This window comes from Sturnira hondurensis, unplaced genomic scaffold, assembly GCF_014824575.4.
Source record: "Sturnira hondurensis isolate 20B ecotype Veracruz unplaced genomic scaffold, ASM1482457v3 Scaffold0014854, whole genome shotgun sequence".
In the NCBI taxonomy this organism is placed as follows: Eukaryota; Metazoa; Chordata; class Mammalia; order Chiroptera; family Phyllostomidae; genus Sturnira; species Sturnira hondurensis.
Genome location: NW_028087485.1, coordinates 4,307,896 through 4,333,440, shown reverse-complemented (window position 1 = coordinate 4,333,440; position 25,545 = coordinate 4,307,896). Strand labels below are relative to the sequence as shown.

Below are 25,545 nucleotides of genomic sequence, written 5' to 3'. Positions count from 1 at the left end.
CACTTGAGACTGAAACAAGAAAAATCCTGAAGCGGGGCATAGACTAGAATTAATTTTATTCTGATTCTGATTTATTTCTCCATATTCAGGTTATGGCTTTTCTACATCTGAAACATTTTTTTAAAAAACATTTTTACATGGGTATTTGGATAGGTTCCTTAGCTGTAGTTTGCATAATTCCAGATTATATTGTTGTTTCCTGTTTGGTTTACTGTTTAGCTTTCAAATAATATTAATGGCATAGTAGAAATAAATATTACATTTCTAAATAGCAAATGTTTAATGTTTTTACATGACTCCCTTTGTTTGAACAGTGAATTTACTTCAATAATTAAGCTTTTATTAAACTAAAAAATGCTCAGATTAGCAGTTCATTTGATATGCCCTAGTTATACCCTGGGATATGTATATAGGAGGGAAAGAGTCTTTTTCAAAAGATTTAGAGGCATACTGACTTTTCAAAACAACAATAAAACTTTTCAAAACTTAGTGAACAACCAGGAAATACCAAGTTTTACGTTTTTTAAATGGATTATAGTCAAAATTTATATGTTTTCATGTTTATGTTCTTTGCATTACAGGGGCAGAAAACGTTTTGTAAGTGAAGGAGATGGAGGTCGTCTTAAACCAGAGAGCTACTGAATATAAGAACTCTTGCAGTCTTAGATGTTATAAAAATACACGTATATCTGAATTGTAAGAGTTGTTATAGCACAGTCTTTTTTTTTTTTTAAGCACTTGGGTACAAGGCATTTCTGAAATTTTATAGACTTAAATTTAAGGGAAATTTTTAAAGGAAGTGTTCTTTTTCTTTCATTCTTTCTAATTTCTTATTTTCTTTATTTTTTTTGACTGTATAAAGGAGAGACAGAAAAGTAACCACTTGTTAAGTGGAATATTCTCATAAGCTACCTTTTGTAAGTGCCATGTTTATGACCTAATCATTCCAAGTTTTGCATTGATGTCAGACTGCTACTTTCTTTCAAGGACAGTGTTTTTGTAGTAAAATCACTGGTTTATACAAAGCTTTATTTAGGGGGTAAAGTTAAGCTGCTAAAACCCCATGTTGGCTGCTGCTGTTGAAATACTGTGCTTTGGGATTTAAAAAAAAGTTATTTGTCTTAAAGAATTTTAAGAAAATGAGTTAGTCATGAGACTTATTCATCTTTCCAGGGAACATAATGATTGGTCTTAAAAGACTAAAAACAGTTAAGTAAATGGTGGCTGGAACATCTTATTTTTCTACAAAACTGGAAAAATGAACCTGGTTCTAGAAGAATGTGACAAAATAAAACATGTGAAGCAGTGTCGATTCTTTATTGGGAGTGCATTTATTTTAGGCTTAAAAAAACTTATTTCACTCAAAAATTTTAAATCACATAAGGGGGTGTATTTGAACCTAGTGAGTTTAAACTTTGTTCCTTACAAACTTATTTGCTGCTGTTCTTCTCTGCCATTTCTTGTTGGCGAATCGTTTCCTGGGCTGCTTGTTGCATTTTCTCCAGTTTTTCCAGAGTCAAAGATTTTAACGGTAAAAGTTTGGGCTTACACAGCACCATTGTGGTTACATCTTCCACAGATAACTGACCTAAGTTTAAAAAGAAATAAGAATTAATTTGATTGAGAGAACCTAGTTGTTTGGTGGTTTGGATCTGCAGATAGAATGGAGGTCTAAAAACTTGATAATGAAAATCTCTTGTTTCTCATAGTTTACCCCTGTAACATTTCTTTAATATATTAAAAAAATTTTTAATGCTACGGAGAGTTCATGAGGAAGACAAGTTTTGAAATTTCTACCTAAGATTCTAATAGGACACAACTATTTGTCATCAAATATTTAATATGAAGAGATTTGGGAGAAATACATAGTGCTTAAAAAGACTTGCACAGTGCCTAAAAATTACTCAAATTACTAAATGTTTAACGGAAACCTTTAGCATTTTTTACTATTGCTTGATTGAGGTTTCTTTTATTCACATTCAGACCTTATATACTAAATTTTCAACGAAAAAGAACTCTGTAATAATCCACCATAATATTAAATGAGTCATTTTTCATTGAAAATTTGGTATTGTAACCTGTGTGTGAACAGGATTTCTAGGTTTAAGAAACAACACTTTGTCGCCTTTTTACTGGGAAAAATAAAAAAGTGATGGATTATTTCTGGACAACCTACTCCTGAAAGAAGCACAGTAGAAGCACAGTAAATGTGGGATACATAACACACTGGTTTCATATTTTTAGCTTTTGAGCCTACTGTGTGGCACTGCTGATTACTTTTTTAGGTCTCCATAATATTCTATGATCTAAGTACTTAGGATTTAAATACCTTGTTTTGGAAGAACTTCCCGGAACATGGACTTCACTTCTGCCATATCTGAATTGTTGGATACAGTTTTTCCTTCTACGAGAAATCAAGTATTAGTATTGTTCAAGAATGGATTCCCCAACATATTGCTGGAGATATTTCCATTGTAATTTAAGAAGTCACAATTCCCATAAAAAATGAACTACTTATCCTTGTATATTTTCCCCTTAATTTTTGTGGATCTTTTAATTGAAACAAGGTTAAGATAGTTCATACAAGCATCTAGATCTTGTCATTTTTCACCAGGCAGTAGTGTTGTTAATTGGAAGGTTGCATATTCTACATTTCCCCCTCCTAGTGAAAAATTTGTAGGGCTTGTGTTCTAGACAATGGTGATTACCTAGTAGATACTAGCTGAGGGAACATAAGGGCATTTACGTGCAGCCACCTTGATGTGCTGATAGCATCTCCTCAGTGCCTACCTTAAATAACATGACCTGTGGGAGGTGGTAAGTGGTAGGGAAGGAAGAGGTAGGAGGGAAAACGTTTCCTAACTTTCTCACTTCTCTCAGTAGCTAACAGCTGGTTTCTACTTTAACCCTTTTGCTCTATGACCAAAAGTATCCTAAGTTACTTGGCTGCACAGCTGCAGGTTCAAAGGAAGCAAACAGGTGAAATTAGGTCTTGAACAAGTTGAAGTATGCTTTCAGTTTTCTATTTCCCTCAATGCAAAAATACCATATGCTAAAGAACCCACAAACACCCTTATTCGAGTATTTTGTTAGGACCGTTCCAACATTTTTGTTAGGACAAAAATTTCTGGCTGCTGACATTTCTGTTACATCCCAGATTACAGCTACACTATATATTCAAGGTGTTCTGTATGTAATTTGTAGCACGATCCCTTTCTAAACAGGTGCTTCTCCAGACCCATCCATTTTATGATATTTCGCCATACTGATGCATCCTTACCATGTCTCTTTCACAACATCACCAGCACAAAAGGTTTATTGTTTGTAAGTGGTGGTGCTGGCCTGGTGCCTGCCTTAACCGCCCTCTGCAAATGAGTTGTAATCAAGTGGAGCTGCTTCTGGTCTTAGTTACTCCCACTCCACTACTATGTTCACCTTCCTAGGAAAAGCTTCCTAATCTTCACTCACCAAGCCTCTTCCCCCTCATTCAAGTTCCTATTCTGGAACATCTACACAGCAACTTTACCCTATGCTGCTTTTTCCAGGAGTGAAGAGTAGGGAATGGGCCAGGAATAAAGTAACTTGTAACTGGCATGTGAGATAAATATGCCACATGTATGCATTTTCCTTAGAGTGCACAATTCCTCTTGCCACATTTTTTTCTTCTGGTACTTAGGCTTGCCAGTGGTAGGTACATGGTGATCATTTCCCCTTTTTTCCCCAGATTATGTTGAAGGCTAACAACATTGCAGATTCCTGATTAGCCTGTATGTAACCAAAATCACTTGCAACCTCTCCAAGATAACGGCAATGAACACATTCATTAGGCCCTTACATGGACCTAATCTGACAGGACATGCTACTGAAGGGGAGGATATACAGTACAGGTGTTGATAAATGTGAAAGAAATAACGTAAATGCTTTTATATTACCAGATATTTTTATCACCAAAATGCTAAACTGGTGGGTGACCCCAAATCAACTCTTAGCTATTTTATAGATTAGCGGTGCCAGCCACCCAGAATTCAGTCACTGTCCTCTGCTTTCTCTAGTCTGTACCTCTTTCACACCCAAAATCTGGCCTCAGTTAAACAGTGAAACCTGGTGCTCTCTACCAAACCTTAGTTCTCAGTTGCCATTGGTATAGGAGGAGGTGTGGGGATTGGTGCCGTCACCTGCCTGGGTGGAATGTCTGCTTTACTAAGGTTGGTTCTTGTTCCTAATCCCCGCTATGCATTGGCAAGAGAGAAACAGGAAGGGAAGGGCTGAAATAAGCCTGGTGGTGGCTGGATGGCCACACTGGCAAGGTTAATTGTCTTGTTAAATGCCCAGGGAGTCAGTAGGAAAGAACATTTATTTCCTTGTCCAGATGGACTGCTAATAGCCAAAGGTGGGTGTTTTGTGTGCTGTAACGTGCCATAAGGAGCTGTGTGGCTGTTTCTAAGAGTACTTTCTTATTGGTAAGGTAAGATGTGTGTAATACTGGAGGCAGAGAGGCCAAAGGAGAAATACCCCCTATGGCTGAAGTTCATGTTTATCATACAGCTCCATGTCATTCAGTTCAATGTGTGTCTACCATGTGCCATACACTGGTCATTAGTGACCAAAATAGACAAAAAACAAGAACTTTGCCCTTTTGGACCTTACAGACTAGAGTAACAGAGAAATAATAGAATGCTAGGAGATAGTATGTGCTATTAGAAAATAAAATAGTTTAAGGGGATACAGAAATGCTGGGGGTTGCGGTAGTGCAATTTAGGAAAATCACTGGGCCTCATTAGGTAAAATTTCCTCATTTGGTGCACATTATGTCTGTCAAAATCCCTAAAAAGTCAAAAGCCTGTTAGTGTTTGCATTTAGGGAAGTTACAGAGAAATTGGTGCTCTCCATGGTTGGGTGGGTTTGTCTGTACAGCTCTTTTAGAGGGATATTTTGTAGTAGCCACTTTGTAGTATTTTACCGAAACTAAATATGTACCTTTGACCCAAACATTCTGGTATTGAGCCCTAAAGAAACAAAGCATGAATATATAAAGATACAAGAATAACAATGCTTCATAAAGCACTGCATTGAATAGCAAAATGTTCAGCAATATGTCAAAGGTTAAATTATGGAACAGGCATACAGTGGATTACTATGCCAGATTTTTAAATGATACTGCTTGTGGAGAATGTAGTGTTAATCAGTTTTTCAAGCTCTTGGTCTGGGTAATTAGAAAATAATGTGCTGCTTCCTTTTCTCCCATGGTTCCTTTAGTTTGTAATCTCTCCTAGAGATAATGGGTTTAGATGGGTAGTGCATTTGAAAGATAGGACAAAGTAAGGAAAGCCATTTGAGCTGGATGTCTAAAATTAGAAGAATCTTGAGGGAAACCAAGTCTTTGTCATGAAATACTTTACTAAACCGTAGGAGTGAGAATTGAGACAGTTAAGGCTAGGAAGGATTACTGCTTTAAATCAATCATACACCTGTTGAGAAGTAAATCATACTAGTGTAAGCTAAAAATAGCTAGGGTGATGTAGTTTGGTAATCAAACTAAATTTTGGGTGTGGGACTAGATAAGAGCAGTGAAGTGTGCTTCCCATCCTTGAGGATATATATTGGTGGCTCTCAAATTTTATGCTTTCATAATCCCCTGAGATTTTGAAAAACTAGGTAGAAAAACTATGTACTTATTTACATATTTGTAAATTGATACACAAATTTGTTACACGTTTAAATAGTTATAAAGGATGTAATTTCCAGCATAAAAATATCAGTCTTTGAAAAGTATATCCAATATAATTAAATATTATAGCACTTCGATAGCTATCACCATCTATTAACTTTAAAAGGAATTTTTTAGATATTTACATTTTTCTCCCTAGATCTATTTCTAGTCCATTTTATTTTAATGTAGTGCATTTTCATGCTTGCATGCTTTCATGATCATTTTAATGATCATCCTACCATACTTCTCTGCTACAAAAAATGTAAATGAAAAAATTTTGAATTGAGTTACAATTAGTGAAAAATTGGTAAAAAATTACACATTAATAAAATAATTACTGAACATAAAAAATAAAGCTAATGGCCGTGGCTGGGGTGGCTCAGTGGATTGAATGCTGCCCTGTGGATCACAATGTCACTGGTTCCATCCCCAGTCAGGGCACATGCCTGGGTTGAGGGTCACGTTGCCGGTTGGGGGCGCGAGAGGCAGCCGACTGATGTTTCTCTTTCATGTTGTTGCTTCTCCCTCTCTTTCCCTTTTCCTCTCTTTAAAAATAAAATCTAAAAAAAATAAAATTAATGGCTGTATGTTAAGGATAGAACTTTGGATGGGAACATTGGGCAGTAAAGACTGGAGTAAAAAAATACACCGTTTTTAGTGGCGAGAATAATTCTGTCAGAGTGGAGAGTAAATAGAAGTGGAATTTGGGATCATATGTGCCTATGCAAATAGCAAACAGATTTTTTTCTTTCAACAAAGATAGGAAATGTCCATAATGTGCCAGCCACAGTTAAATGAGGGAGATACAGTGGATAAGAACCAGTTCCTCTCCTTGAAGAATTTGGGGGAAGTGCGATCGAGAAACACATGTAAATAGTTACAATGGAATATAATGTAGTTTAATAGAAGCATATCTACTGTGCCTTATGAAACCAAAAGCATGAATGACTTGGCTCAGGATAAGTGACAGTGGCTGGTCTGTGAAGAATTACTACACGTGACGTGGACTAGTCCCAGAAGAATGAATGGGGTTTACTATGAAGAGAGGTGGTTGTGTAGCAAGGGGAGGGTGTTCTAAACAAAGTGAAAAATATGTTCAAGGAAAGAAGCATTTTAAAAAAAGCCCAAGGAAATGGAAACGGTGTCCACACAGTGTATGTATGTACTGCGGTGGGACTGGCTGGTTGTCATGCTCCATCTCATTTGCCAGGACTTGGAGTTTGAACTTCATAGACAGGAGGGAGATGTTTGGATGGCTCTGAGTGGGCCTGTGACTTCTCATTTTTTGGAAAGACGTTATAGATGCAAAGACGCTGGGCAAGGAGATTAGTAAGGAAGCTATAATTGTTTAGGTAAGGTGATAATGGTATGAACAAAAGCAGTGATGACAGGCATTAAGAGAAGATAATGAGGTATTGGAGGCTATGCAGAGTTGAGATTTAAACCCCTATCACCACTCTCCCTGTCCCGCATACTCTCTTGGTGATAAGGAAATGATCAAAGTTGACTGAGATTTCAAGCTAACGTGTTTGAGTGGATGGTTGCAGGTATTAATTCAAGTTGGGAACACAGGAGAAACGGGAGGAAAGGATAAAGACCACGAATTAGGTTCTGCCCCACTGTGTGTGAAAGTCCAATAGGAAGTTAAGAAGGACTGGAGGCTATAGTACAGTAGTTTAAGCTACAGAAATGGATATGATCTCAAGGATGTGGAAGGATGGTAGATGGTGGTAAGGAGAGATAAGAACGTAGTGTTGTACCTAAGAGAAGGATCTGGAGTCAGATTAGTCACTTAAATTAACTTTCAAAGCCTCAGTTTAATTGGTAAAGATTATAATAGCACTGATGTATTAAATAATTCATATAAAGGCATTAGACCAGTCATTAGCACATGGTAAAAGCTCAGTGCATTTCAGTGACTCTTACTGTTGTTATACCATTACAGACACATGTATTAGTTATCAAGGCTTGTTAATAAAACAAGAAAAACCTACAGAAAGCAGGAAGACTTTATAATTGTCCACTCATCTCCTTTACACCCATATTGTCTTAAAAGTCATCTTAAAGAAGAATAGTTTCAATATCCAGAAATCTATTTGTTTCTTTCCTTTAGTATAGCATAGTGGCTCTTAAATTTTAGTTTGCTGAAGAATAACAGCATGGTGTTTTAGTATAAAATTATATATTTTAATACATAGATATTTTAAGGGATTTCTGTAGTAATTTTGAAAATAACTTTTACCCTAAGAGTTAATTTTGGAATTGAATTGCCCACTTACCTACCTCCCAATGCATCTCCTCCTATGTACATATTAAATGTAACAGACTCCAACCTGGTCTAGGAAAAGTTATCTTGTCCAGTATCACATAGTTGGTGAGTAGAGAAAACAGGACTTGAACTCCTATCTGCCTGACTCTAAAGCCTGGTCTCTTCAGTTTTCTCTATGCCGCATCTGTAGGAATGGCTGGATGACCCCCAAACGGATTTAGTATGGTGCCTCACTGCAGGAACACCCAATATTTCAGATGATGTTAGATAGAGCAGACTATGGTGTGTAGGAGCCAGTGAAGGTTAAAGTAATACAATTTTTAATTTCTGCCAAAACGGGCAGTTTCGAAGCCACTGGTGACCTTTACAAAGGAGGATGAATGTAAAATGAATCAAACGGTGAATCTCACAATAAAAACGTAAGTGCAGCATACGGACTAGAAGCATTGCAATCTTCTCTTCTGTAATTGTGTCAAAATCAGACTCACGTACGGCTCTAACCAACACGTGGCCTTCCCTTCTCATACACTCCTTAATTTGAGGATTCAGCATTGCAGATGTCATGTTCAATACTCCCCTCAAAGAAATTCAGCAGGAAAAAATAGTTTGTGGATTTTGTGTATAGCATTAGTTACTAGTTTTTAAAAGATACCACTGGAAATTTTAAAATCTCAAGCTTAATTAGAAATATGCAACATTTTAAAAGCATAAAAGTTTGTGTGTGCGTGTGTGTGTACATGTATATATATTTTTAAGATATATAATATGATGTAACCAAGATCATGGATTAAAGAGCTGGACAAAACTATTAGCTTTACCTGGCTGGTGTAGATCAGTGGATTGAGTGCGGGCCTGTGAACCAAAGGATCACAGTTTGATTCCCAGTCAGGGCGTATGCCTGGGTTGCAGGCCAGTTCCCAGCAGGGGACACACAAGAGGCAACCATACATTGATATATTTCTCCTTCTCTCCTTCCCTTCCCCTCTAAAGATAAATAAAGAAAATCTTTAAAAAACCTATTAGCTTTAGATTGTGCCTTAGTTTCATCTGGGCATCTGGACAATGCAGGCTTTAGTCATATGCAGAGAAAAGGAATAGATGACTAAAATCCAACTTCAGCTCCTGGCAACTCAAAGCATTATATACTATAGATCAGAAATATCAAAATTAAAACACTCTGGGTGCCAAAGCCAAGTCTTAGCCTGCTAAAATGCTCAGGACAGTATTTGGATGCTTTAAAAACTGTCCTCCGAGGTTACACTAGTTTCCTTAATCCACTCATAACCTTTGCTAGGTGCCCTGAGGAGCCACCCCATGGGTCAGTGTATCCTTGGTTATCCTCCATGTGTTCCTACCCCTCCCAACAGCCGTTAACTCTTCCTAATTTTTTACACATCCATTCATTCATCTAAAACTCATCGGCTTATCCTAACTGTACAAAACCCCATTTTAAAGTTTGAATTTAAATGCTTCAGAGTATTCTAGGGCTCCAACTATTTTAAGTAAGCTGTGACAGTAAAGTCCAATGTATGATTTAAAACCAAACTTGTACTGGAGTTTGTTTCATTTTTTTCTAATCGCCACATTTATACTTTATTTAAACTGGGCTATAGGCTTGTATTCTGGCTCTACTGCCAACTGTATGATCTTGCATACATTTCTTAACTAATTAAAAGTTTTATTTTCTCACAAAAACATCTTTGGTATGTGTGCTGGGTTTCAAAGTTCAAGTGAAAAGTAGACGTGAAAGTGCTTAGAAATATAGTGTGACCCTTATTATCCCAGGTCCGATTTTCCTATCACTATATTAAAGGATGTGTCCTAGATTTCCCACTAAGTACCTTTTAACTCTAAAACTTCTTTGAATCCTCATCAACACCATGGGACCTATAAGACAGAATGAAGGTGTTTTCCTTTTAAAATCTGTTTTACTTAATTTACTCTTCAAGAGCATGTGCTGCCATGTTTTAAAATCAGATTTCATATAAAGTCCACATTTCAGATCCTCTTGACAAATATGACATCACCAGGCCCGTATTCCCACACGGCAAAACTTGGCTAGGGCTGGGAAGTGATGCCCCACTTAGATGAGCGTGGGGAGTCCACCAGTTTCCACCACAGCGTGTTGTTTCCCTTTCCCTTACCTGCCCAGCCACGACAGGCACTTGATTGCAACTTCAGTGAAATGCAGAGTCACTACAACATATTGTGTGCCCTATCCTATTTTATAATTAATGGGCAATAAGAAGCAAAAATACAACCTAGGAACCAAAGAAGACACCAAAAGAAATACTGTTTATGTGAAGGAAAAAGACATTTTTCCTGTGTGAATATTTAATAAGTTCCTTTTAAGTAAATCCAGTCTGGCCAGTATAGGTCATGTGGATGGGAGTAGAAGGAATGGTGGGAAAAATGGCAAAATTTTCAAAATCTTTTGTCTTATCCAAGATTTGTGGTTATTAGATTAATTTTCAAATGCAGATTTCTGAGTGTAAATTAACATGAGAAAAAGGTCAAAGAGGGAGCTCAAAAAGAAAGTGTTTTCCAGCAGACACAGTGTAGTAATGCCCGCTCTCAAGTGGCTACCCACATGCTAGCAGAATGCCAAATTTGGATTGATAATGTTCACCGGAGGTGCCAAATAACGTCATAAGTCATGTAGTTGGAAACCACAGTAGATTCTATTCTGTTTCAACATGCTCTCTTTGGCTAATTAATCCAGACTCATGTGAATAAAATGTGTGGTGTCTAGCTTCTGGAATGTGCTGAGGCTGAAGAACAGGAACAGTTCTTCCTGGGTGACCTTGGCATTGCTTTTGGTATACTCCAGTAGCAGACACTACTACTCAGCAAGTAGAAAATGACACAACATCCTACTCATGCAGAATGTCTTTTCTAATATTTTTTGCTATCTTAAAATCCAGTACTAGAAAGTGGCCCTAAAAATGTTAGCTAGTAACCTTTTAAAAAGTATCTGAAGAACTTTTTCACATTCTCAGCATCTGAGATACCTATTTCAACAGTATGCAAGGAAGGGGATTGATCTTCAGATCACCTGCATCTAAATTCTCTGGACAATTATTAAAAAAATATAGAATTTTCTGCAGACTCTCAGAATTAGAATCTCTATTTTATTTAGTTCCCTACGTGAAACTTGGAGAACACTATCTTAGATTCATTCCCACTTAATAAATGTTTCATCCCCACTATGTGCCCAAATTGGACTAAGAAGTTCTTAGTAATATCTACCACACAGTGACTACATACCATGAGCTATATTCCTGGTAAAGCACTTTATATATAGTTGAGTCATTCTGTTCAACAATCCTAAGGGATTTTATGGCTCCATTTAATAGAGGATAAATACAGTCAGTCAACTGTCCAAAGTCACCAGCTAGTGAATGGCCCTGTACCTGAAGCCCAGGTCTAATTCTAAATTCTGTGGTCTTAACTACCTTACTTGACTCTGCAGTCAAATTCTTTTCATAGTCCCACATGAGCAAATTTCCTTCCACACAAAAGAAGTGACTGATGGAGTGTATCACTTACCTTTCAATTTCTGCCCTCCCAGAGCATTTCCTTCTCCCTTAAGTGTATTTTCTTTCTTTCACTTATCTTTCATAGTCAAATATAAGTCTAGGATATGAGGAGTACTGAGCTTGGCAGTTTTGGAAGTTTTTCTCTTCTGATTATGAAACAGATTCTGCAAGCATTTTGTTATCCATTGGGCAGAGAATTTTCCTAATGTACTAAGTGTTAAGTACAATCTTGATTTTGTAATTTTTAAATGACTTTGATGAATGTTACCAAAGAGCTATCACAAGAACACCAGGACCAACTTTCTTTCTAGCAAGAACATTTCAGGGGGAAAAGTAACATTGCCTAAATTGGAATGTGGCCAGATGGCCAGCAGTTGCCTTGGTATTTGCTTTGATAACATCAAGATTCACATGTATTCAAACTGTAGGGCCCACATATCTTTTCATCAACAGCCCTCTGGGTGCCACGAGTTGAAACTCATGAAATTATGCTGACATCAGTACTCTGCTGCAGATTGCACTGCATTAACTCTACGTGTAGGCAAACTAGCAGCAACACTTTATTAAAGGTAAGCAGTCTATGTTGCCAGTCCAAGGCACTAACACATACTCAATGCAAACAAGATTAAATGCTAAACTCTTTGAAAGATGCCACAGAGATGAGTGTGCTGAGAAACGGAATGGATTCAAATCCATGGGGAGATGTAGCTACATTTGAGAAGGTTTACAGTGTGACTACTGTGAAGCAATGCAAAAAGTGGTAAATAGAATCTAAGCAAGTCTTTGAACCAAATTCTGATTTATAAGAAATAAAAAATAAAGGAGACAAAGACCCTGGTCTGAACTCTTCAAAATGCTGATGTGACAAGGAAAAACAAAGAAGGGGGGAACAGCTATTCTACATTGAGGATGAAGAGTTACAATATCCAAACACTGTACAAAAACCTTGACTGGATTCTGATTTTTCTTTTCCTTTTTGCCAGGAGGGTGGAGAAGATATAAAGATATTCTTGGGTCAAATTACATAGACTGGATTTTAAATACTACAGAATTATTAATTTCCTCAGCTGTAATGATACCGTGTTTTGCAGGAGAACTTTATAATTCTTAGGAAATACAGACTGGAAATTTAGGAGTGTCTACTTAACAATAGGTGTCTGTAACCTATTTCTAAATGGTTCAGTGACAATAAAAAAGTGTGTGGGGAGGGATAAAACAAATATGGCAAAATGTTAACAACTGGTGGACCTAGGTGAAGGACATATAAAAGTTTATTGTATTCTTTGAAGTTTTTTTTAAAAAATATTTTTTTATTTATCTTTAGAGGCGATTGTGTGGTTCGAAGGCCTGCACTCAATCCACTGAGCTACACCAGCCGGGGCTATTCTTCCAAGTTTTTAAATGTTTGAATATTTCTTTTAATAAAAAAATTGGGGAAATAGATCATGTTTGAAATCTTCAGAAGGGAAGCCTAAGAAAAGGTTGAGTAGTAGGGAAGATGTTTAATTTCTGATAAACTGAAGTTCTGTAAAACTTTGGTTAGTGGTTAGTGTCTTGGGCATCCAGGAGACATCTCAAAATTAAATCTTTCAATACTTACCAAAATATGTGCAGGATAAAATAGTAGGCGGATGAATCTGATACCATTCTGTTTAGACATAGCATAATAGTGAAGCTAAGAACACGAAACAGCTGTTATATAAAACAGTCTGTCACATAAGAGATATAAAAAGTGCTAGGTAAGCTCAGAGAAAATTACTTCCTGCTGGGGAGATCTGGAAACGTGTATCTCCAAGGAAAACCAGGACATGGACACAGAATCACAAAAGGCTGATGCTTCAGTGATTAACCTTGGAAGAAACAAGTAGTTCATTTTGGCTGGAATATGAAGTAGAAATTAAGAAGGTAGGCTTGTTAAACAAGTTTCAATTTACCTGAAAGTTCTCCTGGTCTTTTTTTCCTCCACAGCTTTAGGCAGCTTTAAGCATCCAACCCGGTATTACCAAAATGATTGACAGTTTTTGATTTAAGCCTACAGAACGAACTATATGAAATAGCGTGTGACACTCTTGTCTTTAGAATCCATATAAAACGAATTCTGCATTTTTATAGATATTCACAAACATTAAATTGTTTAATAAACTGTAGGCATGCATGATCAGGACAGAACTGCAGTCAATGCTGACAAACCCTCAAGAGGGAAGGGAGGGAGAAAATTCAGAAAGTGGAGGCAGGTAAGTAAGGCTCAGAGGTGTTGCTGCAGTGGTGGGGGACCATCCTTTTCCTTTAGAGCTGAGAACGGAAAATGATGTTCTCAAGCTCCTTAGTTCTTAGTTCTACAAAAGTCAGGGATTGAAAGTTCTTAATAGGCACTTGTGGCGGTGTAGTGAGGAGCTCCAGATCGGAGTTGGGTTCTCCGCTCGCGGCCCGTGCCCAGGCCCCACGGGTCCCGGCGGGCTGCAGCAGGGCCAAGGGGGGCCGGTACAGCGGCCTCGCCCGACAGGGAGCCTCAGCGGGGTGGAATGAGGGCGGGCCGCTGCCTGGCCAGCCCGGAAAGAAAAGCTTCTTCCAGCGGAAGCGGCTTTGAGTCCCGCTCGCTTCCGCGACGCTGTCTCCCAGGGACTGTCCGGCCCAGGCCTGCACTACTGGTCGAGGCCGAGGGATGCTCACCTCACTTAGCTACTCCAGTTGGAATGGGCACTCCCTGGGGCGCGGGGGGCGCACACTTTCCCCACCCTTCCGCCATGACCCCATGCAGAAGTGCTAAACGCAACTTCCGGGCAGAACAGAAATTATTGGAGCTCTAAACTCTTGTCCACCTAGGTAAGTGACCAGACGTCCCAGCAAACTAAGGGCCAGGAAACCTGCTCCCTCCTCTCCCCCATCCCAGGCAGATAATCCGGAATATTAATTAACTTGTCTAACAGGGGATGTCTGGTCATCTTTGGTTCCATTTCGGGTCTACTTACAGGTAATTCTCTTCCCAGACGGCTCAACTGTTACCCGGGCAACGGAGGGATTGGGCAAAGGGAAAACTACGTCACACAGGAGACTCGAAGCCAGGAAGGAAAAACAAAAACCTCCTGCCATTATCAGTTATGGCTACCTTGGCTTCAGCGGTAACTTCCGATTGAGAGTTGTCCCTCTACCCTGCTGGAGGCTTACTCTGTGACCAGGCTAGCCAGCGGCGCCCAGTGGGCGGGAGAGAGGGCGCGGAGGAGCGGAGGAGAGGAAAAGGGCAGGCAGAGGAAAGCTGGAGCCAATCCCTTACTCTCGTCCGCTGGCGCCAGTGCCGCATCCTGATTGGGCAGCGTCCGTTTCTCTTGCTCCGCCTGTTTTTCTTCCCCAGCAAGTGATCGGCCTGCGCCGTAGGGGTGGGGCGGCGCGGTAGGAGCGAAAGTGAGTGGCGGAGCGGGCGGGGCGGGGCGAGTGGGGGAGGGGCGGGCGGGGGGCGGCGGTTGGGCAGCGTCGCTTCTAAGGCGGTGGAGGAGGAGGAAGGAGGGCGAGCGAGGAGGATGGCGGAGTCCGGGCTCCTGACGGTAACCCGGGGCCGCTAGGGCGGGAGGGTGTCCGTGGGTCGGTTCTTTCTGTCTTCCTTCCTGCCCGTCGGGCAGTCGGCTGACCGTCGGCAGGGGGAGGCCCCGAGCGCCCTGACAGGCGCGAGCCGGCGGGGCCGGGGCGAGGCCCCAGGGGCCGGGGCCCTGGGAGGCGCCGCCGCCGCCGCGGCTCTCTTGGGTGCTGTCGCCGGGAGGCCTGGGTCCTCGGACCCGGCTCTCAGTGCGGGGACCGCAGCCGGGCGCTCAGAGCAAGCCGGCCGGCTCTGACAGCGACTGGGACCAGGCCTGCGGTGGCGGCGGGCGGGCGGGACAGCGCCCGGTCGAGGGCGAGCCGGCGCGAAGGCGAGGGCCGGGGGCGTCTGGCTGACCGTCCTGTTCCGCCCGGCTCCCGGGGCCGCGGGGTCCAGGCTGCTGGGAGACCCGTGGGCGTCCTGGAGGGCGTGTAACTGGTTGGCGGGGTCCCTGCCGCTGCGGTAGTGGTACGGGGTGGGGTCTTCCCTTGTCCCCTCCCCAAAGCCCTCCACGCTCTCTTCGTCTCCTCACCCTTCGGTGAAGAGTGGTGAAGTGGGTTTTGGGTGTGTTGCCTGGTGAAGCGAGTTGTAGGCATCCAAAACTGCCCAGTTGGAGGTGCCTGATGGCAGCCTCTTGCGCGGCAGTCTTTAGAGGTAGAGGAAAAGTGCTCTACCCCCTGTCCCTCTCTCCAGCTCAACGCTAGAGGCTTCAGGACAAAACGATTTCCCCCCAGCCCCGCAGTACCCATTGTTTTGTACCATCCTCCTCCCCCGCTCCGTGCCTAGGTAGAAGAATAATGACACCAAACCATTAATTGCTCCGCCCCGCCTTCAGCAGCGGATTTGTGTTATTGTGTTAGTGTGAATTTACAAACAGGTGGAATGAATACTGATTCGGGTGGTGGAAAGATGGATTTGTGTGTGCTTTTAAGCTTACAGCCCTTACAGTTGCTGATTTGATTTTCTTTTCTATCTGTTGCTTTGTATCATAATGGGGGTGATGAAAATAAAAGAGGAAGCAGTGTTTTGCAACCTACCCAAAGAAATGTTTTCTAAGTCTCTGGGGATGCTGAAGCTAACGTGGGTTGCAAATGTGGACTGTATAGTATTTGCCTCCATCATAACTACCAGCAGTCTATAAGCTTACACTTGTACAGTTTTGTACATTTCTTAAATGTCAGCAGCTTCTAGTATCTATTCAGAAGGATTATTGTATCTAAAACTTATTTTTGTTATGTTTTGCAGAGTCCTAGGGTACATTTGTGTAACAAAGTGTTTTACATCCGAATGTAACATCAACATTGAAAAATTGTCTTGATTTTACATACTTAAGTTTATTAGTGTACTAATCTCCAGACTTCACCCTTCCATGCCATAGCCCTTATAACTGTTACTTTGTATTTGAAGGGACTTAGCTATTGTGTACAATTTGTAACAGTCAGTATGTTTACATTTATAGTTTGAATTTATTGTGTTGAGTTTTTTCCATGTGACAGTGACAAGAATTTTGAGGAATATAAAGATGTAAACGACTATTTCCGAGATATGGGACTTAGACTTTTATGATAAGGCTTTTAACATAAGGTACACTGTAATGCTTTTGTTTAATTATGAATACACATTTGGAAAATAGACCACAGACAAATAAATACTTTGTTTACAGTTTGTAACTTTCTAATTGCTTAAATGTAATATAAAGTTAACATGTAATCTCCGCCCCCCCCACCCGCCCGAGTTACTGAGAAATAATTGATGTACATCACTGTGTAGGTTTAAGGCATATAGCATGCTGGTGTGATTTTTACTTACTGTGAAATGATGACCACAATAGGTTTAAGTAGTATCCATCTTCTCATACAGGTACAATAAAAAGAAACAAACAAAAAAAAGCACAAACTTTTTTCCTTGTGATGAGAACTCTTACGATTTACCCTCTTTCCTCTTTATCGTGTAGCCGTGTTGGCTATATTCATAATGTTGTACATTACATTCCTAGTACTTATTCATTGTGTAACTGGAGGTTTCTGCCTTTTGACCACCTTCCTCCAATTCCCCCTCCCTCTGTCCTCCACTTCTGATAACCACAGGTCTGATCTTTTTTTTTTTTTTTAAGGTTTCACAGCCAAGTGAGATCATACAGTAGTTATCTTTCTGTGTCCAGACTTATTTCTCTTAGCATAATTCCTTCAAGGTCAATCCATTTTGTCTCAAGTGGCAGGAATTCCTCATAAACCTATATTCTTGAAATGCTAGAGGTGTTTTTGAGCTACGGACCTCACCTATCTCTAAAGTTGCTGCTTTTCCCCAAGGTGTTTGTTCAGTTTTTGAAGAAACAATTACATTTATGTCAGGTTGACAGGTGTTCTCTAGTGTCAGTGTTAATATAATTTTCAGGTGTTTAAAAAGTTCTCTTAGTTCTTATAACTTGTTATAAGAGTGATTAGGAGCTACATTAACAGCTTGCAGCTGGGTAATTTTTTTAGTTTGTAAACTACCATATTCAAAAGTTTATCAGAGCTCTTTTGATAATTGTAACAAGTAAAAGTCTTATAACAGCTTGTGAACTACAGTCAGAAATTTGAAATATTTCACTTTTCAAAAGAAACAGCAAAATTAGAAATTCTTTTGTTAGACTTGCTGGAATTATACTTTTTAAATAGTACTATTTTGTCAGTATCTTGGGTCAAGGCTTGTTCCACATTCACGAGACAGAAACTGGAATTCTCTGTAGAATCCTCCCAAAGATGGTTTCTAAATAGTTGCCAGTAAAGTTTTTGCCTTGGCTTATCCGTGTGTATTGTAGGGGAAGGGTGAATAAAATTGGAATTCTTCATTATCCAGGTAGTTAATTGCTGTCATATTTGTTTTGAAGATATGCTGGATTATCAGTATCTGTCTTGTAATTTAATAGTTCTGTAGGACTTGTATTCTTTAAACAATTTAAATAAATTTTAGAGTTTTTCTAATAAGAAATTCAAATATAAAATAATCTGTTGTGTTTTTTACTAAAAAATATACTCTAACATGTATGCGAAGGGTGAAGACTAAATGAAAGACTGTCTTTAGAATTCAGTTTACTATATTACTCATGTATTATTCATGCATGAAAAAACGTGAAATAGTGCTTATAACATGATAACAACGATGAAAAAAACAAGACCTCCCCTCTCCCCCAAAACCAGAAAAAAAAACCAGACAAACAAGTTGACCCACAAGTCCTTCAGTGAGTTCCAAGTTTTGCAGCTTGGCCTTGGTAGGGAGTGTTCTTGAACTAGTTTATAATATATCACTTAGGAGAGTAAATTTAGATATAAAATAAACACTTTGACAATTTCTAATAAGACTAGTAGGGAATTGATAAATATTTTGTTATCGATGATTAGATAGAAATTGGCTGTGATTTAGCAACAGAGTGATACATTAAGTATTTTTATGTGGTACTTGAAAAGTGAGTAGTGCATATATGAAATTAGTCGTTATTATTGTTAGACTTAATGATTTATGCATTATATTATGCATTAGGTAAATTATAATGTAAGGCTAAATCACATATAGATGCAATTTATTATTCTGTTATCCATCTTCTGAATTTTGTTTTGTTTGCTTGTTGCACTGCATCAAAGTTATGCCCTATAGATCTTTCTGGAAATATTTTCTCTGTTAAGAGTGGTTAAATTTTTGTATTTTCCTACCTCTCTGTCTACATTGACTTTTTTTTTTTAAGATTTTTAAAAAGATTTTATTTATTTATCTTTAGAGGGGAAGGGAAGGAGAGAGGGAGAAATATCAATGTATGGTTGCCTCTCATGCGTCCCCCGCTGGTAACTGGCCTGCAACCCAGGCATGTGCCCTGACTGGGAGTCGAACCGCGATACTGTGGTTCGCAGGCCCGCGCTCAATCCACTGAGCCACACCAGCCAGGGCTTACACTGACTTTTAAAACCTGAAAAATGCGTAAGTTCCCAGGTGATATATGGTGTGCTTGAACTTAAAGTATTACAGTTTTCTGAAATATAATTGTCAATCATTGTAGTTTGAAAAGAACATGCATAAGTCTGAGAATCTGATATACATTCTAAAATGCGTAGTTGGATTATTTTAAAGTAAACTAACATTTATTATGTCTTTGTTAGGTATATTCCCCTGGTTTGCAACTTTTTCACAAATCAGAGTTTTAGCACATGAAAATAATATTCTAATTACAAAGGATTCTTCAGTTTTTGATGTTGGTAACATACGTGCTTTTTGAGAAAACATGAAGTTCCCATTATCAAGAATTAAAGGACTAATTAGCTTTAACAGTGTATGTCTCATTGCAACTTTTCTAAAGATCAGCACTGGTTGCAAACAGTAGTGCATGCTATATAAAAGGCAAAGGTTCTTTTCTCAGAAAGAATGAACATATTGCTTGAAGCTAAAACATTACAGGAGACCCGTAAAGGGTATAATTGGTCCCTATGTGAAATGAACCTGAAGGGTTTTTATGAAGTATTTGGCATGTCTATCTTCTAATGTTTATTAGAATTATAGCACCGTGAACACTAAAAATGTAAGCACTTTATTTGTCCTCAAATACTATTTGTAAACAGTATAATTTTGCCCTGGATGGTGTAGCTCAGTGGATTGAGCACGGGCCTGCGAACCAGAGTATCATGGTTCGATTCCCAGTCAGGGCATATGCCTGGGTTGCAGGCCAGTTCCCATTGGGGGACATACGAGAGGCAAGCATACGTTAATGTTTCTCTCCATCTCTTCTTCCCTTCCCCTCTAAAGATAAATGAGCAAAATATTTTTAAAAAACCCTACAATTTTAATTTAGTAATTTTACAGTTGACAAAGATGTATGTTTTTCCTCCTAGCTTTTCTAATGTCTTAGAGGTTAAGTGGAAATGACTTGTTTGACATTGAGAATATTTAGAATTTAGAGTGAATTTCATCGGTTAAATTTGGGCTTTCTCAGTTCCATGTTATACAGTATTCCTTCCTGCTTTTAAGACTTTCATAGGTTTTAAAGATTTTATTTATTTAATTTTAGAGAGAGGGGAAGGGAGGGAGAAAGAAGGAGAGAAACATCAATGCGTGAGAAATACATGGATTTGTTGCCTCTTACTTGCCCCTAACTGGAAACCTGGCCTGTGACCCAGGCGTGTGCACTGGCTGGAAATCGAACCTCTCGGTTCTCAGGCCAGCACTCATTTCACTGAGCCACACCAGCCAGGGCAAGACTTTTGCAGTTTTGTATATAGTCTTTATGCTAACTTTTAAATTTTGTTCTGTAAGTATTTCTTACTAGCTACAGTTTCGTATTCAATAATGCCATAGACATACTGAGTGCTGTGTATTTCCTACACTCTGGGGATGCAGATGTAAATATGCTGTTTCCTGCTTTCAGCAAGTTCAGTTTGTTGCATGAGCTGGACACATACTGTTAATTGTTTTATTGTGACAAGTGCTTTGATAGCACTATACACTGAAGAATTCAGCTGAGTTAAGACTTAGACTACATGTATAAGCAGCATTGCTTATTGGAAAATAGGGCCTGAACTAATTCTTGAGTAAGTAGGATAGGTAAAGGTTAGAAAAAGCACAGAAGTTAGAGATGTTACAGTCCATTTGGGGAATTGCAGGTGAATAGCAGTTTGGCTTCCATGTATGACTTAATATTTTAGGTGATACAGTTGGCTTTCATGAAAGCTCATATTTTTAGAGACTGCTATTTTCTGTGTGCCTAATTTAATTTGGGCCTTGAACTGTAGACCTGCATTAATGTTAGGGAACGGCTCCAAATTATTACTTAAAACTTAATAAAATTTTTATTTCATTAATAGTTTAATTAAATACAAGGAAAACATAGCAGAATAATGTGAAATAATTTCCAGACTTAGAATGTGGATAATGACAATATGTTGCAAAAACTGAAATTACATCTTTTTCTTAGCATTTATGCCTTGTAACATCTATGAATTATTTTAGAACCCATTGTAGGTTTTTATTATACAAACACTTAATATTTGCTGTTCTGAGAGTTAGAAATGACCACTTTCCAAATTTACTTAGAAGTGCCACCTTTCCAGTAGGTAGGTCAGACTGTGTGATCAGTAGTTACATCCTGGTAGAAGTCATTTTATGGTCTTAAATAATTTAGAAATTTTCTGAACTTGTATATTAAGTAATTTTTCATATAGAATGATTTGAAACTTTTTCAAGGGCACAATGAAGCCTTCTTTACTATCCCAAACTTCATTCCCCTCAAAGTACAATTAGTACCCCAGTTTCCCGTTTTAAAACACTCTCATACTGCTTTTCTTTTGGTTTTTGATACTTTTAGTTATTTTCATTGTAGAAATTTGAAAATTTTCTGTAAAAAATGTTTGCATTTTAGCAGTTACCTTATGAATGTTGTAATACCTCATTATTTTAAAGTTATTTATTAGGAAACTAAAACTTACTGGTATCAACTCCTTGGACAGAAGAACCCAATGCAGTGTTCGCCTGGCTAACCTAATTGCTGTTCTGCCTTCAATGTTTCCTCCCTGGGGAGGCCTTCTTTGATCTGTAGGTAGATTCTTCTGTTAAAGGTCCTTTAGCACCTGTACTTTCTTTTTTATTCTACTCATCATTTTTGTAATGATGTGTTTAATGTCTTTCTTTCTGCTAGACTGTAAACTTCACGAGCATTGAGTATTTCTCCAGTGTCCTAGACCTTTTAGGCTCCTAATGGAGAATTAGTTTAAACTAATAGTTTTGATCCCCCAAAACAAACAGGCCACTGAAAAGGACAAGAGATGTCATTGCTCTTAAACACATTTCCTGTTCTTAGAACCCCTCAGGGCATAATTTAGGAGTTTTTTTTTTTTTACTCTTATAATGTATAGTTTTTAAAAGCTTGGAAAACAAATGTAAAAAGGCCCATGATATACCTAGAGGCTATACAAGAGTTGAAAATAAGAGTAGAAGAAAGCAGTTAAAAAGCAGATACCAGCCCTGGGTGATGTGGCTTAGTGAATTGAACGTGGGCCTGTGAGGCAGGGGGTTGCTGGTTCGATTCCCAGTCAGGGCATGTGCCTGGATTGCAGGCTGGATCCTCGGTGGGGGACACATGAGAGGCAACCACACATTGATGTTTCTCTCCACTCTTTCTCCTTCCCTTCCCCTCTCTCTAAAAAATAAGTAAATAAAAATAATTTTTTAAAAAGCAGATACAAGATTCTGAAAAATTTGTCAGTTTAAGGCAACTTACTGTTTTGATAAACATTTAGAATCTATTAAGACACCATTTGTTTTATATGCAGAACAGTATAGCAATAATGATATAAGATTATGAAGAAGAGGTTATTTGCTATTAGTGTATTTTGTTAAAGATGACACAGGACTGTGTGATCCTGAAAGGTTTCTATCTAAAATGATACAATTTAAAAATTTTAATGCATTGCACTTTTATTATTTGAAAGATGTGCTCAATGAGATGACATATAGTAGACACCATAAGTATTTGAGTAAAATTAAGTAGAAGCAAATAATTATTTCACAGTATAGAATCAGTGCAGTGTAATATTACAACCGTATAATTTGCAGAAGTAGGTTTTATACCTAATGTGTTCTTTGTTTACTTAGCTGTGAAATATGTAAAATTGAGTAACATGTCTTTCTTCATCAGTTTTGAATGAAAACATACCTGTTGCAATGATATGACAAAATGACGCATTTCTGCAACTTCTATTCTGTTCGAGAGAATAAGCTTAATCTCTTGGCATTTCCTGGTAACCTGGACTAGAAAAATTAAATTGGAGGTCATCATTCGTTTTTTGCTAGAAGTGTGTGCAGTGTAACAGATTGTGTGACCTGAAATAGATTATATTCAGTTCAATTTTGTTTTGTATATCTTCTGGGATAAGATGTTGCTTTAGTTCTGGGTCAGATAAATTTCATATTATCTTATTAATATTGTAATCTGTTGCATTCTTTGACAATATAAGAATAGGTAGAAGAGCTACATAATTATTTCTTATTTTGTTGCTAAAACAAATATTGGTTTATCTTACTATGGGTTAATTACAGTTTTGAACTCAGAAATAGGATGCTTATATACTTAGGCAGTTTAAAATAGTAAGGTTTTATGATTTAATCTTGAACACATTTATTTCTGTACTTTGGAAGTAGGGATTTGAAATTCTTAATACTAGAAATATGGCCTAGTTTCAGAACACCCACTGAGCAACTGTGGGAAAGCATGCTAAACTGTTTGTAGTGCTGCAGTATTTTTTAATCCCCCCCCCGCCCCCTGCTGTTACATAATAGCTTATAGTAGTACACACTAAACATGAGTATTTGGGACAAGAACAAAGTTTATTGAAGCCCCAAAATATGCGAGACTCTACCAGGCTTTATATTGGGCTCTAAGGATNGCTAAACTGTTTGTAGTGCTGCAGTATTTTTTAATCCCCCCCCCCCGCCCCCTGCTGTTACATAATAGCTTATAGTAGTACACACTAAACATGAGTATTTGGGACAAGAACAAAGTTTATTGAAGCCCCAAAATATGCGAGACTCTACCAGGCTTTATATTGGGCTCTAAGGATCTAGAGATGATCAAATGTAATGATTTCCAGTGAGTGGTGTAAATCAGGTGGTAGTGTTTCAGGTTACAGATATGGCGTGAAGAGCAAGAGTAGTTTTGGGGTTTGAGGAAAATGACTTTAAAAATGGAATAACTGTCTTTGAAATAAAACATTTTAAATGTTATTAAAATTTTAAAAATAACTGACATAAACATTTCCAGGAAGATTGTGTACATGACTTAAAAATGTCAGTAGAAATACTTTTGAACATCTCCCCCAGAATGTTGTGCAATATTATGCTAGTCTATGAGGCTGAGCTGCTAAAATTGTTTAGAGACCAGCTATAAGAATGAAATTTGCTAGTTTATATATATTGTTCAGAAAGGTATTTTTGTGAAGGCATGTAATAAAACATTCTTCTGCCAGCTTATTTTGTTAAGTAAAAAAGGGCCTGATAATCTGCACTAATTGTAATATTTGCAAGTGGAGTTAAATGTTTCAGTTTAAGCATTTTTATGATATGAAAAAGGAAGGACTTAATAAATTTGCTTTAAAAGTCAGCTATATGATTCTTGCAGATTTAGCTCTGAGAGTAATAAATTTGCTTTAAAAGTCAGCTATATGATTCTTGCAGATTTAGCTCTGAGAGTAATGCCTTAATACATGACTAATTACATACAAAAATATAAAAAACTTAGGGCCTTTTCTCAATTGAAAAACTCAGTTGCACCTGACGTGTGTGTGTGTGTGGTAATAATTGATATAATAATAATAATAAGGGTCCTGTGGCAAGATCTTAAAGATTTTTGCTTCATTAAAGTTGAAATTAAATTTAATATAATTGAAGTTTTGCTATATTTTATTATACTCAAGTTCTTTGAAAATTGATAATCCACAAATGGTAGAATTATGTGCTAAAAATAAAAACTTGTTAATTAGCCCATCTCTTTCCTGACTGTACCATTTTCCAGTTTTTATATGTAACAATTTGATAATACTTGAGTTGCTTCTAAGAGTAATTAAAATTAAGTATTGCCAAATAATTTTTTTTCCTTTCTGGCATGGTTTAAGTAATGTATCACTTGCTACCAGCAAATTACTACATGATTTACATTTTTGTGATGTAGTATTTTTTTTTACATCAGTGCTTTTGTAAACTATGTGGGAATCATATTTTGGGATTACAATAATAAGATAAATAGTACATACCAATTGGAAACTGGTTGTGTTTATTGTGTTAAATTACAAAAACAATGAAATGTCCTTTTGCATATATTCAAAAAGATAAGCAGAGGGCTGCCTTTATTTTGAGTAGCTTCTGATGGGAGAAATTCCTTTACTCTAAGTTAAATTGGGCCTGGCTGTTAAGTGTATTTCTGTTAATCTTAGAAAGATTTTTCTTTGGGATATCTTAAAAAATTAATAAAGAGATGTATTTTTAAAGTCCCAAATGTATTGTGTAAATCTTATTTGAACAACTGTCAGGTTAAGTAGATCATGTTGTCTTCATCTAAATAGTTTCAAAATGTGAAAAAGGCTATTTTGTAGTAATGGCAACTTTCTAAATACTGATTTTAAATGTAAAATACCTACCTTGAGACCACACAGTCTTCTAATCTTGTTACATACAGTACATTTATTTTTGTTTGTATGTTTTTGACAGTTTCTGATAAGTAGTTTATAGAGCGAGTAATATAAAGGATTTATAACCAGATAAGACCTAGTGAAGGAATGTGTAGGTTTATACAAACAAAAATGAAGCAGTTAAATGTAATTAATTTTTAGCTTAAAAGTACTGGAAATCATTTTTTTTAAGTTCAAAAATACTTTATTGAACACTCTAGTCATCTTAGTGTGAATAACCTAAGATAGCAATTACATTTTATCTTTTTTGCTTTACA

General features: G+C 37.9%; 3 protein-coding genes across 10 annotated transcripts in view; 2 read left to right on the top strand and 1 right to left on the bottom strand.

Annotated features, from left to right (window-relative positions):
• The window catches only part of PDCD4 (programmed cell death 4), a 28,780-nt gene extending 27,470 nt beyond the window's left edge, over positions 1 to 1,310 (top strand). For both annotated transcript variants that reach the window (XM_037063953.1, XM_037063952.1), the window contains exon 13: positions 582 to 1,310. In XM_037063953.1, coding sequence (XP_036919848.1) covers positions 582 to 642 — 61 coding nt within the window. In that variant the 3' untranslated portion in view covers positions 643 to 1,310. The remainder of the gene's footprint in view (positions 1 to 581) is intronic.
• BBIP1 (BBSome interacting protein 1) lies at positions 1,299 to 14,737 on the bottom strand. Of its 6 annotated transcripts, XM_037063956.1 has the most exons (5): positions 14,488 to 14,737; positions 13,453 to 13,562; positions 9,821 to 9,866; positions 2,330 to 2,404; positions 1,299 to 1,588 (listed from the first exon to the last, which is right to left on the bottom strand). In XM_037063956.1, the coding sequence occupies exons 4-5, from the start codon at positions 2,373 to 2,375 to the stop codon at positions 1,431 to 1,433; spliced, it is 204 nt and encodes a 67-aa protein (XP_036919851.1). In that variant the 5' UTR covers positions 2,376 to 2,404; positions 9,821 to 9,866; positions 13,453 to 13,562; positions 14,488 to 14,737; the 3' UTR covers positions 1,299 to 1,430. The 6 variants fall into 6 exon arrangements, with proteins under 6 accessions (XP_036919851.1, XP_036919855.1, XP_036919850.1 ...); XM_037063960.1 differs by lacking the exon at positions 13,453 to 13,562; XM_037063955.1 differs by lacking the exon at positions 9,821 to 9,866 and having other exon boundaries at positions 14,488 to 14,735.
• The window catches only part of SHOC2 (SHOC2 leucine rich repeat scaffold protein), a 91,259-nt gene continuing 79,977 nt past the window's right edge, over positions 14,264 to 25,545 (top strand). Inside the window, exon 1 of one of the 2 annotated variants that reach the window (XM_037063951.1) lies at positions 14,264 to 14,341. The gene's annotated coding sequence lies outside the window, so the exon portion shown is untranslated. Of the gene's footprint in view, positions 14,342 to 14,975; positions 15,058 to 25,545 lie in introns of those variants that run through there. The other variant, XM_037063950.1, reaches the window with a different exon arrangement.

Coding starts and splice junctions, on each gene's coding strand:
- BBIP1 (XM_037063956.1), bottom strand. CDS start 2,375: ATGGCAGAAGTGAAGTCCATGTTCCGGGAAGTTCTTCCAAAACAAG. Junction 1,589..2,329: donor GGAAGTTCTTCCAAAACAAG/GTATTTAAATCC, acceptor TTTTAAACTTAG/GTCAGTTATCTGTGGAAGAT.